The sequence below is a fragment of the Paralichthys olivaceus genome, chromosome 20 (assembly GCF_024713975.1).
Source record: "Paralichthys olivaceus isolate ysfri-2021 chromosome 20, ASM2471397v2, whole genome shotgun sequence".
Taxonomy (NCBI): domain Eukaryota; kingdom Metazoa; phylum Chordata; class Actinopteri; order Pleuronectiformes; family Paralichthyidae; genus Paralichthys; species Paralichthys olivaceus.
Window position 1 is genome coordinate 10,790,658 of NC_091112.1, and position 15,825 is coordinate 10,806,482.

The following is a 15,825-nucleotide window of genomic DNA, read 5'->3' on the forward strand; positions in this document are numbered from 1 at the left end:
AGTCTGTGTCATTTTATCCCACCATGCAGCTGTGACTAATTCTCATAAAACCCTTCACAGTTTATTACCATGAGAACCAACCCGGATGCAGCCACCCAGAACCGGAGGTTAAAGTTTACCCAGAACCAGAAGAAGGAAGATTCTAAGACCTCCACCTCGGTCACCAGCGTCAACCAGGCGAATACTTCTCGACTGGACGGGCTTCAAACTGATAACCACCGCCTCCGCATGCGGATAACAGAGGTCAGAGCCCGAGAGCACACGCATTTTGTACTTACATCTTAATAGACAGGACAGCAGTTATATTTCAGTATTTGAGCACAGTTTCTGTGAAAAATAGAATAAAGAGCAAATCGTTTCACTCCACTGAGTTTAAGAAGTTCAAAAATCAGACTCATCTATGGCCAGTTCATTTCCAGAGAGCAGATATTCTCCATATTGATAGTAAATTATATGTTTAAAATCTTAGTTGTTAAAAGCATCACTTTGAGACTGTAAATCATTTGGGTCTTTTCTATAGAACTATATGTTATCTCTAATTAATTTCTTTAAAATCTTCACTTACTTCACTGACAGTGAGTGACATTTGAAAAAATCCCCTGGAGGTCAAATCGGCTTTCTATCAGATCTTTGTGATGAATTACTGCTGTTGTCTTTGCTTTTTTCATGACTGTGACAAATGAGTAAAGTTATTGTACATGTGGCACACAGCAGCCTTTTACCTTTTCTATAGCTGCAGCAGTTTGAACATATAGTAGATCAGACTCAGACAACACTGGGTTTTATTTCTCTGATGACATTGTAGTCTTTTTAAGCTAGGTTGTCAGTGAATATGGAAACTAATTTCAATCACGTCAAATCAAAATCATAACTTCTCTGTTTTTCTTTTTAAAAAGTTGGACAAGGAGTTGGAGGAAGTGACCATGCAGCTGCAGGACACCCCAGAGAAAACTCCTTACATCAAACAGAACCATTACCCCGACGCAAATAACATCCTCAGCATACGCAACTTCACAGATGGCAAAGGTAAGAAACTGACTACATGCATTGAGGTACAGTATTCTTGACACAGAAATTTAGATGCACTATCTATCACAGGCTACATGTTAGTGACCCTATAGCTGTTTTCAGAGCCAGTTCTCTGGACTTTACCCAGAGTTTGCCTTTCACACGTACACAACAGCTACAAAGAGGTGGAGCAGCCGGGTGCAGCAGGCAGGGCAGGAAGTGACGTAATAACTCCGCATCATCATGTTAAAAAAAAAAAAGCGACACCATCATCAGCTCGTATCACCACAAACTCTCTTGACATCTCTGTCGGTGTCTTCTAAGTTCACCCAGAGGTATTTGTTTTCTTTTTGTTTTCTGTGTCTGTCGTGTATAAGAATCATCATCATCCCCTGCTATGTTCTCACATCAAATTCTCCTGAATTTCTATGGTCTTTATCCTACGAGGTCAGGCGGAGACAGACTGCAGAGACTGCGGAGCCTCTCACTCTGACATTTGAATTCACACATACACCTCCTCTGAAGAAAATACAGAGGATGCGGAGTTCAGTGCAGGTCTGAAAGCAGCTTAACTGAAAAATAACAAGCTCTCTGACAGTAATAGAGCAACTTCAGATGCAAAAAGAAACAATTTATTTAAAAAAGTGAACATTCTGGTCACATTGTCAGATTTTTCTCTTTTCATCCAAGTGTGTGGGCAGTTTTTCTAAGAGACAGGTCTGTTGATTTTTGTGTATGAGCACCTGGATTGGAAAAAACAAACCACTTCACAATTGTTTGGCCTACTTGCCGAAAACAGCCTGACTCACAGTGAATGATCAGGAGGAACAATGGTGATGTTAGATGGGTTTACGCACACATGATGATGAATTGTCAGTACTTTCCATTACAGTCAATATAATTTCTGCATGTGAAAATATAATCTGTATGCAAGGGACACGATTTTGGGGTCAGAAGACTTTTGGTTTCCATTTCTAGTTCGACCAATCACATTTGAGCAGGCTTTGATTGCCCACAGTCTGTGTGGAGAGCAAAAGAGTCTCATTGACCCAATGCTTCGGCTATTGGCTTTTTTAATTTATCTGCATTCATATGCTGATAGCTGTTGATAGAGATTAGCCAAAATGCTGTCTGGATCTGAAACACCTACAAAAAGTGTTGCTGTTTAAGTTTTTTGTGGAGAAACATATAAAACTCTTATGATAAATGAAACTAGGTGGACTTTAAACATTGTACAGCAAATAGAAGATGGAGTCTTTGCCTGGATTGTTACTGTTTACACTGGAAGCCCCAAATAATTGCCCGTTGCCCCCAGAGGCTAATTTGTCATCAGATGGTGGCTCTTAGATTGCAGTCAATACAACCCATGTAAAATCCAAGGCGATGAATCAATCCTTCCTTAGTTTGTGCTGCTCAGTGCTGCTGCTGGTGGCTGTAAACTAAACTACAGGCATCTACAGTAGAAAGACCAAGATATGTTCTTCAGGACATAATTCAGTATAATTGCATGACAGTATGATTACAAAGTAATATAAAACACTTCACTTCTCACAATGTAGGAACTATGGTTGCATATTCAGTGGCTTTATATCCAAGGATTTCAATGCTTTGTTCAGAGCAGCAGCTTGAAGGAAAATCCTGACGTGGTTTCAGTCACTGGAGCTCCTGTCAGCTGCTCTGTCTGACAGCCAGTCAAGTGTCTCTTAGAATGAGTCATTAGATTATAGCTACAGTACCTGAATTCTCCAGTGCCGCTCTGCAAGACCTAAACATACTGTATTCAACTCACTTACCTTTCATTATAGAGCCAAGAGTGTGTCCACGCTTGAATTTGCACCTAATTATTTTGTGTGGGATGTTGTTTGCAGCTGCTGAACAATGTGTTGGAGAAAATGGTTTTAAAAAAGGGAAGGGAGCTGCTGAGGTGAACCATGACTGGTGGCGACAAGCATATGGCAACACAAGGAGTAAACTATCAGCTGCTAGAATATAAAGATACTTGTCATATCTGCCTTCCTCCTGTGTCAGTCCTACTAACTCCTGTCTGATCCATGCTGTTGGAATTGACGCAGCTGTAACTTGTATTATGAAGCCGGGTTTCCTCAAATTGAATCAGTGAATCGTTACAGCCCAGCAGCAGCATCGCTTTGCATCAGGCTCCATTTTAACAGACACAGGGCGACGGCGATGTACAGCAGCCAGATCCAGCACGTCTGATGCACACGCCAGCACAAAGCCGCTCTCGGGGGTGTCTAATGGATCCGTCTGAGTTAGGGAGAAGGTAAAGGAATAAAACAGCTGCTTTCGTTCTGCGGATTTGGAGCCGCGTGTGTTGGAATTGTTTGAGGAGCTTCTCATCTGTGAAAGTTCATAGTTACACAACGAGCTGATGGAAGTTAATGAGTACATTCACACAGCGGCGTGTCTAATGCGTCTCTGTGTTTTAGTGTGTTCTCCACTTCCTTCTGTTTCTATTTCTTCTTTGCCTCTCATCTTTTGCAAAGGTCCACACAAACACAGACACACACACACACACTCCTGTTTCAGTCCAAATACTGTCTGGCTTCATAATGATAGGGGAGGGAAGGAGGGGGGTTATTATGTGATGGCGCCCTTACAAGGAGAAATTTGAAATGAAAATATGTCTGTCTTGTTGTGCTGTTGGTTGGAACAGCTCAGTGTTAAAACGTCGGGTGCCAGGAATATTTTAATTAGTAAATAATGAGTTGCCATCTGTGAGATTTATGACCTTTCTATATTTATCCTGCTAAAAATACCCATTTATTAGTCATGACGTTTTTGGATGGTTTAAAAGATTTCCTTGTTTGTGTTATGTTGTCAGAAGACACAAATACGACTCTAAATATAAATGTGAAATTATGGAGATTTTTATAGAAACAAAAATCTGTGTTCCATAGATTTGTGTCAGATGACTAAACACATTCTGTATCATATTTACAAACCTGTGTTCAACAGTTGAGGTATGACAACATGAAATGCAATGTCTCCAGGCCAATCATGGACAAAATCTAAAAAAAATCTAATTTTTACTCATATGTCCCGTAACAGATACAAATGTGAAAAAAGTGATGTAGAGAAATGATTTACTTTAATGAGTGTATATTGTCATATAATTCACAATCCCAGCCTACACATCTGAGGCTGGTCTTATATCGAGCCACACACTGACTGAATATAAAAAGATTTAAACTGATACAGAAACACGTGAATCAGTGGGTTGTTAAAATGCTCTTATTAATAACCATCTCTTGAAGAGAGAAGGATGAAGAGTTCATCATCATCATCATTATCACTGCTGGCTCCTCTCTATTGTCATCAGTATTCATAAGAGAGCTGGTCTTAATGTATTGGCGGCCGTGAATGAGTGGCTGTTAAAAGAGTAGAAGGCCGTGTCAACAGCGATTACGCTCACTCTCAAAGGGTGAGAAACAATACAACACTTCTCCCTCTCTCTCTTTCCCTCTCTCTCTCTTTCCTGCTCTCTCTGTTTTCATGAATAAACAAGAGACTGGACAGCACCTGATGGTTAAGGTGCTTCTTGAGTCTTGGTTGTACATTGAGAAACTAGAGGTGATTATGTTATCGATTGTACTGCAGTAAATATTGGCCTTTGACTGTGGAGATTTACTGTTCAAACCAGTGAGTGTACAACATCCAAACGTCAATCCTAAATACTGGTCAACTAAGAAGATGTTTAGAGCACCAGAGCCCATTTCTAAGGCTTTATTTCCATTATTGGTCTTTTTTTTTAATGAATTGCTTGATTAAACTAACTAATTGTTTTATACATAAAAGTTTAGGAAGTTGTGAAAACTGGTCATCATGATTTTCAGAGAGCCCAAGGTGACACGCTTAAATTGCTTGTTTTGGCCGACTACCAAATAAAAACCAAATATTTTAAGTTGAATGTGATGTACTAGGAAAGAACTGAGAATAAAAAAAAATCATATATACGAGAAGCTAACACCAGCAAATATTCCAGTATTTAAAACTCCAGGAAAATTGGGTCTGGAAATTTTCAAGAGTTTGCCTTTCACAAATGAAAATATCAGAGTCAGACATGTTCACGACAACAGTATGTTTAAGATTCAACATCTTTGTCAGCATCTTGTATGAAGCCTCTTTTTTATCATGGCAATTTTGTTTCTGCTGCATTCTTACATTGGCACATTCTGATATTTTCTAGACATTTTACTAAGGGGAGAGGAAAAGCTCCACAAAATGTCATAAGCAACTGACTTGGATATTTGTCTTCACTTTTTAGGAAAATGTCAGCAGGTTAGTGCTTGTCTGAAAGCAGCTTCAGAGTCTATGGCTAACAATTTATCAAGCTGGTAGGCATGTAACATAATGCAGGAGATGCTAAGCTATAAAGACAGAAGGAAGACATGAGGGAATAACAATATTTTCTGCTGATTTATTTTATGCTTAGCAGAAAACTTTCAACTTACCATCCAACAAAGAATCGAACTTCACTATTGTCACTGCTGCCTGGGCAGTGAGTCGAAAATCTCAACACCCGTCTTTCTTTGTGGCGCAAACACACATTCTCTGTCTGAATCCATAATGAGGTGTATAAATATCTGTGCTTTTAACACAGCTCACAGAGCTACAAGGTTCAGCTTTTTTCAAAATTAAACAAGGAGTAGTCGCCTCTAAAACAATCCAAGCTCAGATGTCCAGCTGGGGCACGGAGCACTGTGATCAGTAAATCAGGTCAGAATGTGCTGGGAAATCTGGGACAACTGGGGAGAAAAGTCTGCGGAGAGAAAAGGGTCATTCCATTACACTCTCCAGATGCAAACATCCAAAGTGATGTTTGTACTCTGCAGTTTGTATTGTGTGTTTTAACCTGATCATCTGCAGCTTCCCCTGCAATATTAGCAGAATGCAGAAATCATGTTGGGTTGGATTACATTTGTCCTCTTCACCTTCCACTCTTGATAAGTCCTATATACAGTTATTTTATTTTTACCTAAATATCCTATGAAACTATGAAATCTGTGTCCTGTTTAGAAAAAGGAAACTGACCTTTCATAATCAGATGACAGACAGATGACTTAGATTTCCATCATTCCATGAAATGTCGTACTTTTTAATCATAGAGAAAACATACACAACTCACTTTGAGCTGTAACTTCATTCCCTTACATCTCCAGCACCTATGACATTTATGGTACCCATAAGTAATGTAGAAAACAAGTACTGTCATATTTTTATTATTTTGGCATCAAATTATTTTCAATGACAACAATAAAGAATCATCTTTGTCACTGAAGCCCTTCCTCCAAAAAACTGAAGAAACAAATGAGGGTCCAGACAGAGGCAGCAGGACAAAAGGTTTTAGAAAACGTTGCTTAAGTCATTTCTAGGGTGCAGTGCACGTGTAGCTTACTTCTTCTGTGTTAAGTATGACAGTCCTCGTGACAAAGCCCCATCATTCATGATGCCCACATTTGTTTTCAATGCAGATGGAGAGAAGTCGATACTGAAGAACCACCTGGAGCAGAAGCCTCAGGCGCAGTGGGGCTCCATGGATCCTTCCAGAATAAACAGAGGTCCCCTGGAAGATATCAACTCACCTGAACAGTGAGATCTCCCTCTTTCTTCAGCACCTCTACCCCCGTTACCCTCCCTCCTCCCCTCCGTCTTGTCATCTTTCTCATCAGACTACTCGTCATACATATCGCAACCACCAGCAGCTCTCAGGCGGTTGCTCTGGCAACAGAGCCCTGCAAAAGCATGGACTGGCCCTGTACTTTTCTCTCCCACGCACATCAACATACATATAACGACATCGTGTATGTGTATTCTCCCACCATGCTGGACTTTATGTGGCATGTATGCTCACAGTCAAACACTTAAATGACATCACAAACAAATTTACATATGTCACGTGCACACGCTTTCGTGCAGCTGATTTATTTATTTGCCAACTCATAAGAAAGAGATGGACTTGGACTCTCAAAACACTCATGCGACAAATGCAGATCTACATTCACTTATTATTCATAGGGCAGCAAAGCAGAGGGACGTCAACTTCATTAATGGGGGGGACACTTTATGCATCATTGAGAGCTCTCCCTCCCACATTCATTTAACCAGCACCAGGAGAAGAATGCATGAGGCAGCGATGTAGGACAGGTGATAGAGAGACATGGGGGGGTAAAATATTGAGGAGAGGGTAGTTCCAGAGAGAAGATGGATTAAGAGAGAGGGATGTTTAGATAAGAAAGAGAGACAGATAAGAAGAAGGAGAGAAAGAAAGAAGGAGGGACTCACGGAGGCTTATGTAACAGTGATTTACAGCTCGCATTGGAAACAGCTCTGAAAATAGACAGGGAGGAGAACAGAAGTAAAGGAACACTCAGAGCTATTCCCATGCCGCATGAATGTTTGATCACATGGAGGGAAGAGAGATGAAGAGGCAGCGAGAGAGGAGACAAATATAAAGAAGTTAGAAAGAGGTATGAAGGGGGGAGAGGTAGAGGGGGACAAACGGTAACACTTTGTGACATGACGAATACAAAGTCTCACACCAGGTGAATGAAATAGTCAAGTGCAGCTTCAAACCCCTCACAAGTGCGATTGTGTTTCCATCAAGAAATGGAACAGGTCAGGAGAACTGGCGAGGCGGGAGGAATATTCCACAGGCTTAGTCAGATGAATATTAATATTTCAAAGTTCACCTAATTAAGACATTTTTCTGGGCCTATCGCTGACTGAGCTTGAATTTCATTCCCCTTTCTAATTTTTTTACATAAATGGCATTTGGTTACATAATTTTCTTGCAAACGGCTGGCGGTGGCGGTGGCTCTGGCGAGGTACGGGTGCGAACTGTCACACCAGGCAGAGGCATGAAATGTTCTTTTTGTCAGATGATCCCAGAAGCTTGGAGGCCCGGTGGATTAAGGATTTAGTAAGGAGAAGGGAAGGAGGCTGCTGAAGAATACAGTGAAAGAATAAGAAGAAGCTAAGAATTCATGTGAACTACACTTTCCTTGTTTGTTCTTAATCATAGTTTTTGTGCGTCTTTCTAGTTTCTATGTTGGTAATGTGATTTAAACAAAAAATGTGAGAACACAAACAGTAAACTGGACATGACCACTACAGGTAACACGTTTCGGTTGTGCTAGAAACCTGACGGACCATTTCCCCTGTGTCTTCTCCATGTGTCTTTAACACTACATGAGCAGAGTGCATGACATCTTATCAACTTGAGTAATGCACATCCAAAAACAAAAGATGAGTTTGAATGTGTGTGTTGGTTCCATCATGTTTTGCCAGATGATTGCACACTTCAACTTTCAGGAAAAATGTGCAGTAAAAGTAAAACATCATACAGAATTTCCGAATTAACAAATGTCAAGACTTATTTTGCGTGTCTGCCTTTTACATTGTGCCTTTCCCTCTCCACCTGCAGCATACAACGTCGGCTGTCCTTGCAACTTCCCATCCTGCACCACGCTTACTTGCCTTCCATAGGAGGGGTTGATGCCAGCTGCACAAGCCCCAGTGGCAGTCCTGGTTCCAGCCCACGGCACAGACACATGCCCCCCTCCTACCGGGTAATGGTCTCTGGCCTGTGAGCTTCACATGCTCCTCCACCTGGCTCTTTGCAGAGGAGACATATATGGTTCTTTTTTTCTAACGAATAGACTGATATCATCAGCGTATGTGCGTATTTTGTCTTGGAACAAGGAGGACAGGGGGAGAAGAGAGGGAGGGCAGGTGGGCCGAGTTCCACTCTTTGTACCTCTTCACCCCGGCCTCTTTTGAGAACTGAAACCCTCAGTCAGGAAGGGGTGGGAGGAGACAGGGTGGGCACTGGATGACCCTATCAAACTCCCACGATTCACAGCAGTGCCCCCTTGTCCATCTGCTCCCCTTGCCTAGGCATATACACACATGCACAGTCAAACAAACACACACATACACAAAATAACACACACATGCACGAACACACTGGCACCCCAATAGCAAGAGCAGCGGTGGACCAGCCCTGACCTGACGTGTAGCCTTATCTGCTTCAGAGGGGATTGTCTATTTCTGTTCCTTATCTGTTGTATGTATGTGCTCGCGGATACGTGTGAGCTCGTCATCTAACTTGAGTATTTCACAGCATCAATGACTGGATACCGGTGTGGAGACGTGGAATTTACAAAAACCCAACAAAGGAAATCGTCCAATTGACTTCCCCGTCCACTTCCCGACCTTGTGGAGACATGTAAATATCATCATTTCTGACTTTGATGTAATGTACGCTTTGTATATGCTGTGAATGGACAATTAAAGGGGTTCCAAGTGTGGAGTTTGTAACAGAGGCAGGCCGTCATGAAGATTTCAAACGAAAGCTGATAAACCATGACATCTTACAAAGAATTAGAGGCGTATGGAAGAGATATGAATTTGTTTATGTAACTGTTGATAGATTCTGGGCAGCAAAGTAAGATGCATCAAAGCCTGTGAGTCACAGAACATCAAAGACTCCAGGGGGCCGTTCCTCCAACTCGGAGTAAAACCCACATGGCTCCTTTTTTTTCCACTTTGCTAAATTTGCACCACTGGTTTTTCGTCAAAAGATTTCACATCAGACTTTGCATAGGCTGTCCATACTTTACAACTCACCTAATATGTCCTCAGAAAGCATGTTAAACAGAATATTGATGCTATGCCTTTCAACTGGTCTCAGAGGCTGCATATGTTAGAAAATAGAGCTGAGACACAACGAGAGTGTTCCACAGTCGTCTGTGTGTTACATGCCAAGAAATACACACATTCAGATGTACACTTAAAACGCAAGAGAGCACCTTATGAAGCCAGCCTCTGTTCAGACAAGGCATTAGCGACGGGCCCGGTCATATTGATCCCCACAGAGTGGTCTCCACAGACTGTTAGGACGTCTATCGGATCCAGCCCTTGCAGCTAAACCAGCACAGTTAAAGTGATGAGATCCATGTCGGTGAGAAAGAGGCCACAAGACTCTGAAGAAACAAGACGTAAAAGGTTATGGTGGAAAGGATGTAGGTTCACCAGTTCCAAAGTTAGTTTGGATGAAGTGGTCGACCTGAATTTCCACAAGTGAAAGTGAAGACAGTGAACACACAGGATCCTGGTGTAATAAGCCCCGACCGGTTGTAGCTTTCAGTTCCACGACGGTGATGACACCACTGCTGGTCACAGTGATAGAGCATAAAGCACAGACACAGGGCTTTACCTTCACACGTAATATTGAGTGTCACGAAAAATCACTTCACACTTAGCAACAGTGGACTTACCTCAGTTGCTATGGAAATGTAATTCAGTGCCGTTGAACTCAGCCCAAGAAGGCTGCTCTGAGCGAAACAGTCATCAACACAGTGTTGTCGGTTTTTTTTGTAAAGCTGTCCTCATGCAGAAGAAAAACAAAAACAGGGACTCCGGACAAAAAAAAGGACTTTTTATCGAGTGCGAGAAGGTTTGTTCTCAGCATACGTTTCACCATTGGTGTCTTGGTTTTTAGTTTTTAAGGCGTTTGTTGAGCGCTGTGCCTGTTGTCTTATATCGTAGCCTGCAGGACCCACAATACATAATAGGGTGATAATGGCGCTGACCCAGCAAACTACAGCATTGGCCACACATCTGTAAATTGTATGTGTCATAGATTTATTTGAATTCAATGCCTCAATGCATGGGACAGAACTTGGTGAACACTCCCCTCGAGCTGGGGTGGACCTCCTCTCCAAGCGGGTGTCTGATCAAAAACACTAAGTCCTCAGCCTCGTGGAGGATACAGGTTCGGAGACAAGCTAGCAGAGATCCAGCTGCTATCGGACACATCGGGTTGACTCGCTGTGACAGCTCCCCTTCCAGCCCCTGCTGGGCACAGGAGCTGGGAAACCCCGAGCACACGCCTCCGAGGAGTCTCGACTCGTCCCGTACCTTTGCCAACTAGAGAATCACGGTCACTTGACGAGTGAGTGAGAGACATTGTCGAAGGGTTGGTTCTTCCTTCCGGAGAAGAGAAACCAACCGCACATTTTATATAGTACATTATATGTGATTGTGTACAATTTGCTGATACCCTGATGATGGTGTCCATGTATGGAATATTTGGTATTTGGCTTTCTCAAGACGGCATGAAATAAAATGTATGATTCACAGAGTTACCTCTGTTTTTGCAACTGTCATGACAAATCAACCCTGTTGTTTTCATCCTGTCACCTGCGACCGGTGTTACGTTTCTTTCCTTGTGGATTTCAGCTCTTTTTGATCAGCTCACACACGTCGAAGCCAAGTTTCTCAGTGACAAACTCCACATCATATCAGCTACTTGTTTAGCAGCTGTTCACTGAGGGCAATAAAGTGAAGGTAGTAGCAAACGATCAATCTTAATTAGCCACTTCTGGAATTTACCAAATCACAAAAATTGATTTTTTTCAGTCCATCCAAATTTCTAAATGCAGATCATCAGGTATTGTTCTAGTTTTTAAACTGCACCCTGATACTTTTTTTTTTTCCTCTTAATATTTGTGTAATTTTTTTTTTTCAACAAGGATGAAAATTGTTCCAATGCAACTGTGGTGGGTGAAGGGCTCATAGTTTCCTGTAATAACATCATGCTGACGGTTCGTATTTACCACAGGTCTTCTTACCTTCTCAGTTTGGAGATCAGTGTGACATATACGTATATAATTATATCTTTGTATGTGTAGTCATCAGGGTTTCTGGAGAACACGGACCATACATGTCCAAAAATATAACAATATGACGTATATATTAAGTGGAGAAACACACAGGTCCATGCTGTTACTGTTTTGTCGGTTAGATGTGGTATCACATGGCGTTCAGTTCAATTAGGAGTTTCAAACAGTAAACAAAACCTATGTTAAATGCAACATGTTCAAGAGGGGCAATAACTTGTTTTCTTATACAGAAAGAATAGAGAAATATATATATATGTATATGTAAAGATCTTTACGTACATTCTCATTTTTACATAGGAAAAATTTCTCACAGACGCCACAAGGATACTTGGAAGTCATTGTTTTAATTTACAGTATCTGTAACTATGTTATGTACAGATGAGGTATAGATATGAAAAAGTTGTATAAAATAAGTATCACACATGGAACACCTGAACATTTTTTGGAGCCATTAGTTGTTATGGGGGGGATTTGAATAACATTCTTCTTTATTGTCTGAATGTTATGGACAGCCTTTACTTTTCACATCATCGTTAAATAAAGTGAGACTGAAAATAACGTTTGTTTCATCTGCACATGAATCTTTGGTGTAATTGAATTTACTCCTGTGGTTCTACAAAGTGTGTTGACGTTTACAATCAGCGCTGGGACAGAGTGAATATTAACTACATGGCAATTTCTTTCATTTGCAACTTAACCGGAGTACTTTAGAATTACTTCAACAGCAAATGTGAAAATATCGCACCTTATTCTAAAGAAAAAATAAATACAATTACGCAGCAACCCTAAAATATTTTTACCGCCGCAAAGGAAATGTAGTTTTTTTTTTCTGCGTCTGTTTGTCTGATGGCGGTATGGGTCATGGAAGAACCCATTAAATGTTGACACAGATCCAGGATTTTGTTTTCCACTTCCTTTAACATTGTGAGATGGGAAATTTTTGACATTTTCATTGTTTACTCAGGGGAAATTAATGGATCTTGATTAAAAAGAAAAAATCTGTTGGGCCTTGGCGGAGGTATGTGCTCTGCTGATTGCTGTTCAGGTCAATGCAAGTCAAATGCATTTTTATACTTAGTATGTGTATGTTGTTACTATTATCGACCATACTACTGTATACTTATGAGCACTGTAGCGAAAATGGTTGAATCCAAACTTTGGCTAAACTCATCCCACAGTTATTCTGCAACATAAGTATAATTACTGAGAAGGAAACTTGGCTAAGTTAAGGTCTTTGTGGTTAAATGGATGGAATTAATATAAGTGTTCAAATGAATCTTGTGGAGGAGGAGTTGAGTGACAGGTCTTTACCCACAGTTTACATCCAGTGAGTGAGACACACCTCCACCGTCCTCCTGATACAGTGAGAATGACTCCCATGTGTTGAGTCAGGTCCTTCAAGGTAACACACACATTCCTCAGTGTCCATACACAACTCCACCAAAACACAGTGACTGAGCTGGACCAAATCTTTAGAACAGGAAAGATCAATACCACTCCCATGCATGTTCACTAACTATGGACCTTTTCAGGTGCTAGTACAGAGCCAGGCCTGCAGTTCCCTCCTGTTTTTAATGTTAAACTAAGATAGGGCTGCTTCCTCTTGCTTCACAGGCACGAGAGCGTCTTCCCGTCCAAATCTCTGCAACAATATCCCATTAGACTTGTGTAACTGAAAACCTGTGGAGCTGCTGTGGTTCTTAGAAATCAGCAGGACATGAAGAGAACTTTTAGGATCCAGCAGGATGTCGCTGCTGCTGACTGATTCAAAGATAACCACTGATTTTGCAGAGCTGCTTCCAGACACACGTTTGTGTGTGTGTGTGTGTGTGTGTTCGTGCGTGTGTGTGTGTGTGTGTGTGTGTGTGTGTGTGTGTGACCTTCTCTGTCGTCTCAGTGGGATCTCGCTGTGCAAATGGAAGGCGGTTTGATTAAGTTGACCTGTGTGTCAGTGGAGAAGGGGAGCGTCTCTGTATCCTCCTTCACATGAGATGGTTCCATCGGACAAATGAAGGCTTGGGCCTGTTCCACTAGATCCAATTTATCCACCTGGTTTACACATGCACGGTGAGTACACTGAGCTGCATTGATCCGAGGAGTGAGGAGGAGACGGATTATTTTTATGATGGTGTATGAATCCAATATCAAGGTCAAAATTTTGCACAGAAAACCTAAGTCTTGGAATCGAATTATATATTTTTTGGACATCATGTTATAATAATCTAATAAATTAATATCTCAGATTAAACAGTAGTAGCACTTTATTTGACTTTTCTGTTTGCTGCTTAAATGATATTGTGATCAATACGATAATATAAAAGAATCCTTTATTTGTTCTACGATGGGGAAATTTGTAAAGGGAATAGCAATGTAGACACAAAATATTATAAATAAATATTAAAATTAAATGAGAAAATATATAAAGAAAATAAAAATACAAACCAAATATATACAGAGTGACAGGGTGTTTTGCTGTAAATGATCTGCAGTAAAACACACACTTACAGCACAGACCCACAATCTGTGCCTTAATAACACATCCCTCTCACACTGTGTGTTTCTTACAAAGGCTGAAATGTCAAAATGATGATGCTGTAAAAAACGGAGCTCTTCATTTCCATTAAAATCATGAACTATTCATCTTGGAGAGCCGACACTGACACAGCAGCATAATGATGCGCTCATCTCCTGTATTCTCTCTTTCAAAGGAACCTTAGGAACCTTTGTTAGTGGTTTATTACCTGTGCCACCATTTCCCATCTTCCCCATTAATCTGCACCATTCAAGGATTTTCAGACGAGCAACTCATCCCTCCTCAGAACCACATTATGGCAATTCCCCCTGATCAAGATGCGCGGTCAAGGGCGTATAGGAGCGGACATCTGAGAAAGAAGCACATGTGTTATTAGTATGCTGGTCAGAGTGAAGCGCTGTGAGGGCTCCTCACACAGACGTGTTGATGAAACCCCCCCCCCGCAGCTCCATCATTCATGTTTAAATAGAAACATCACTGATAATGATTCAATAATTACATTATGTTATATATGATGTGGATAATCTCTTGATTTATGGACGAGTTGTCCCCAAAACTCATTTTAGCCATTTCCTGGAGGAGCGTGTGTGTGTGTGTGAGTGTGTGAGGCCCCGGTTGACTGATGCCTCCATACATACCAGGATACATGATTAGAGTGAGAGTTATGGCCGGTAGTTACGATCTCCTGCAGATAAATTTATGGGTGACACACAATGACGGCACACTCGGCTGATTCCTCAGTAAATCCATAGATGCACTTCTTCTTCTTCTGTCCTTGAGAATTCTGTTCAGATCCAAAACCTTAATCTAGAGCTGCAGCATTCGATAACTGGATCAATAACCTGCAGTGATTTATCTTAATCTACTGTAACGTTTACGCTGCCTTTATAAAGACCATATGCACCTGCGCTTTATTTCCTTATCAACATCTCATCCATTGTTACTGCGAATGATTTTCAAATGCATGTGGTTCCAAAAATGGGGGTTGGATTTCCACAAGAGGTCGTAGGAGACAGACATGTATCATGTATCTAATATAACACAACTAAAGATAAAGTGACATTAACTGAGTTATGTCAAAGAACCTTCCTTAGAAAGCACTAGATATTTTATATGAAAAACAAGGTCAACTAGTTTCTTTTTAATCCAAACATCAGATTTTTGCATCAGTTTTTTACATTTTGCCACCAAAAAGTTTTTTAAGGTTTTTCTTTTTGTTTGTTCTTTTTTGTGAACTACTTGTTAAAAAGTTATTTAAGTAAAAGGCAAAATCCCTCTTTGATTGATGATGTAGTGAGACATGGCTTCATTTTACACACATCCAAACTTGATCCAAATTTTAGTTTTGTGTGTGATACAACTAATACAAGCTGTAGCAGTCAGTGGATGAATGTTGTAATGGAAAACTTCCATACAATAACTCATATAGAAACACAGTTGTGCTTGCATAAGAGGAACTGTCTGGCGTACGTGCAGACGGACGATTCGAAACTTGACAGCCACCTTTTACTGTTTTACCCTCAACTATCCAATGTCATGACTGTCGCTATGCACTTGGCAGATGTAACCTCAGAGTTC

General features: G+C 41.0%; 1 protein-coding gene across 5 annotated transcripts in view; it reads left to right on the top strand.

Moving 5' to 3' along the window:
* gabbr2 (gamma-aminobutyric acid (GABA) B receptor, 2) overlaps window positions 1-12,272 on the top strand; it is a 162,412-nt gene extending 150,140 nt beyond the window's left edge. For all 5 annotated transcript variants that reach the window (XM_020090789.2, XM_020090791.2, XM_020090788.2 and 2 more), the window contains 4 exons: window positions 61-243; window positions 897-1,026; window positions 6,501-6,618; window positions 8,453-12,272. In XM_020090789.2, coding sequence (XP_019946348.1) covers window positions 61-243; window positions 897-1,026; window positions 6,501-6,618; window positions 8,453-8,618 — 597 coding nt within the window. In that variant the 3' untranslated portion in view covers window positions 8,619-12,272. The remainder of the gene's footprint in view (window positions 1-60; window positions 244-896; window positions 1,027-6,500; window positions 6,619-8,452) is intronic.
* Window positions 12,273-15,825: the final 3,553 nt, after the last annotated feature.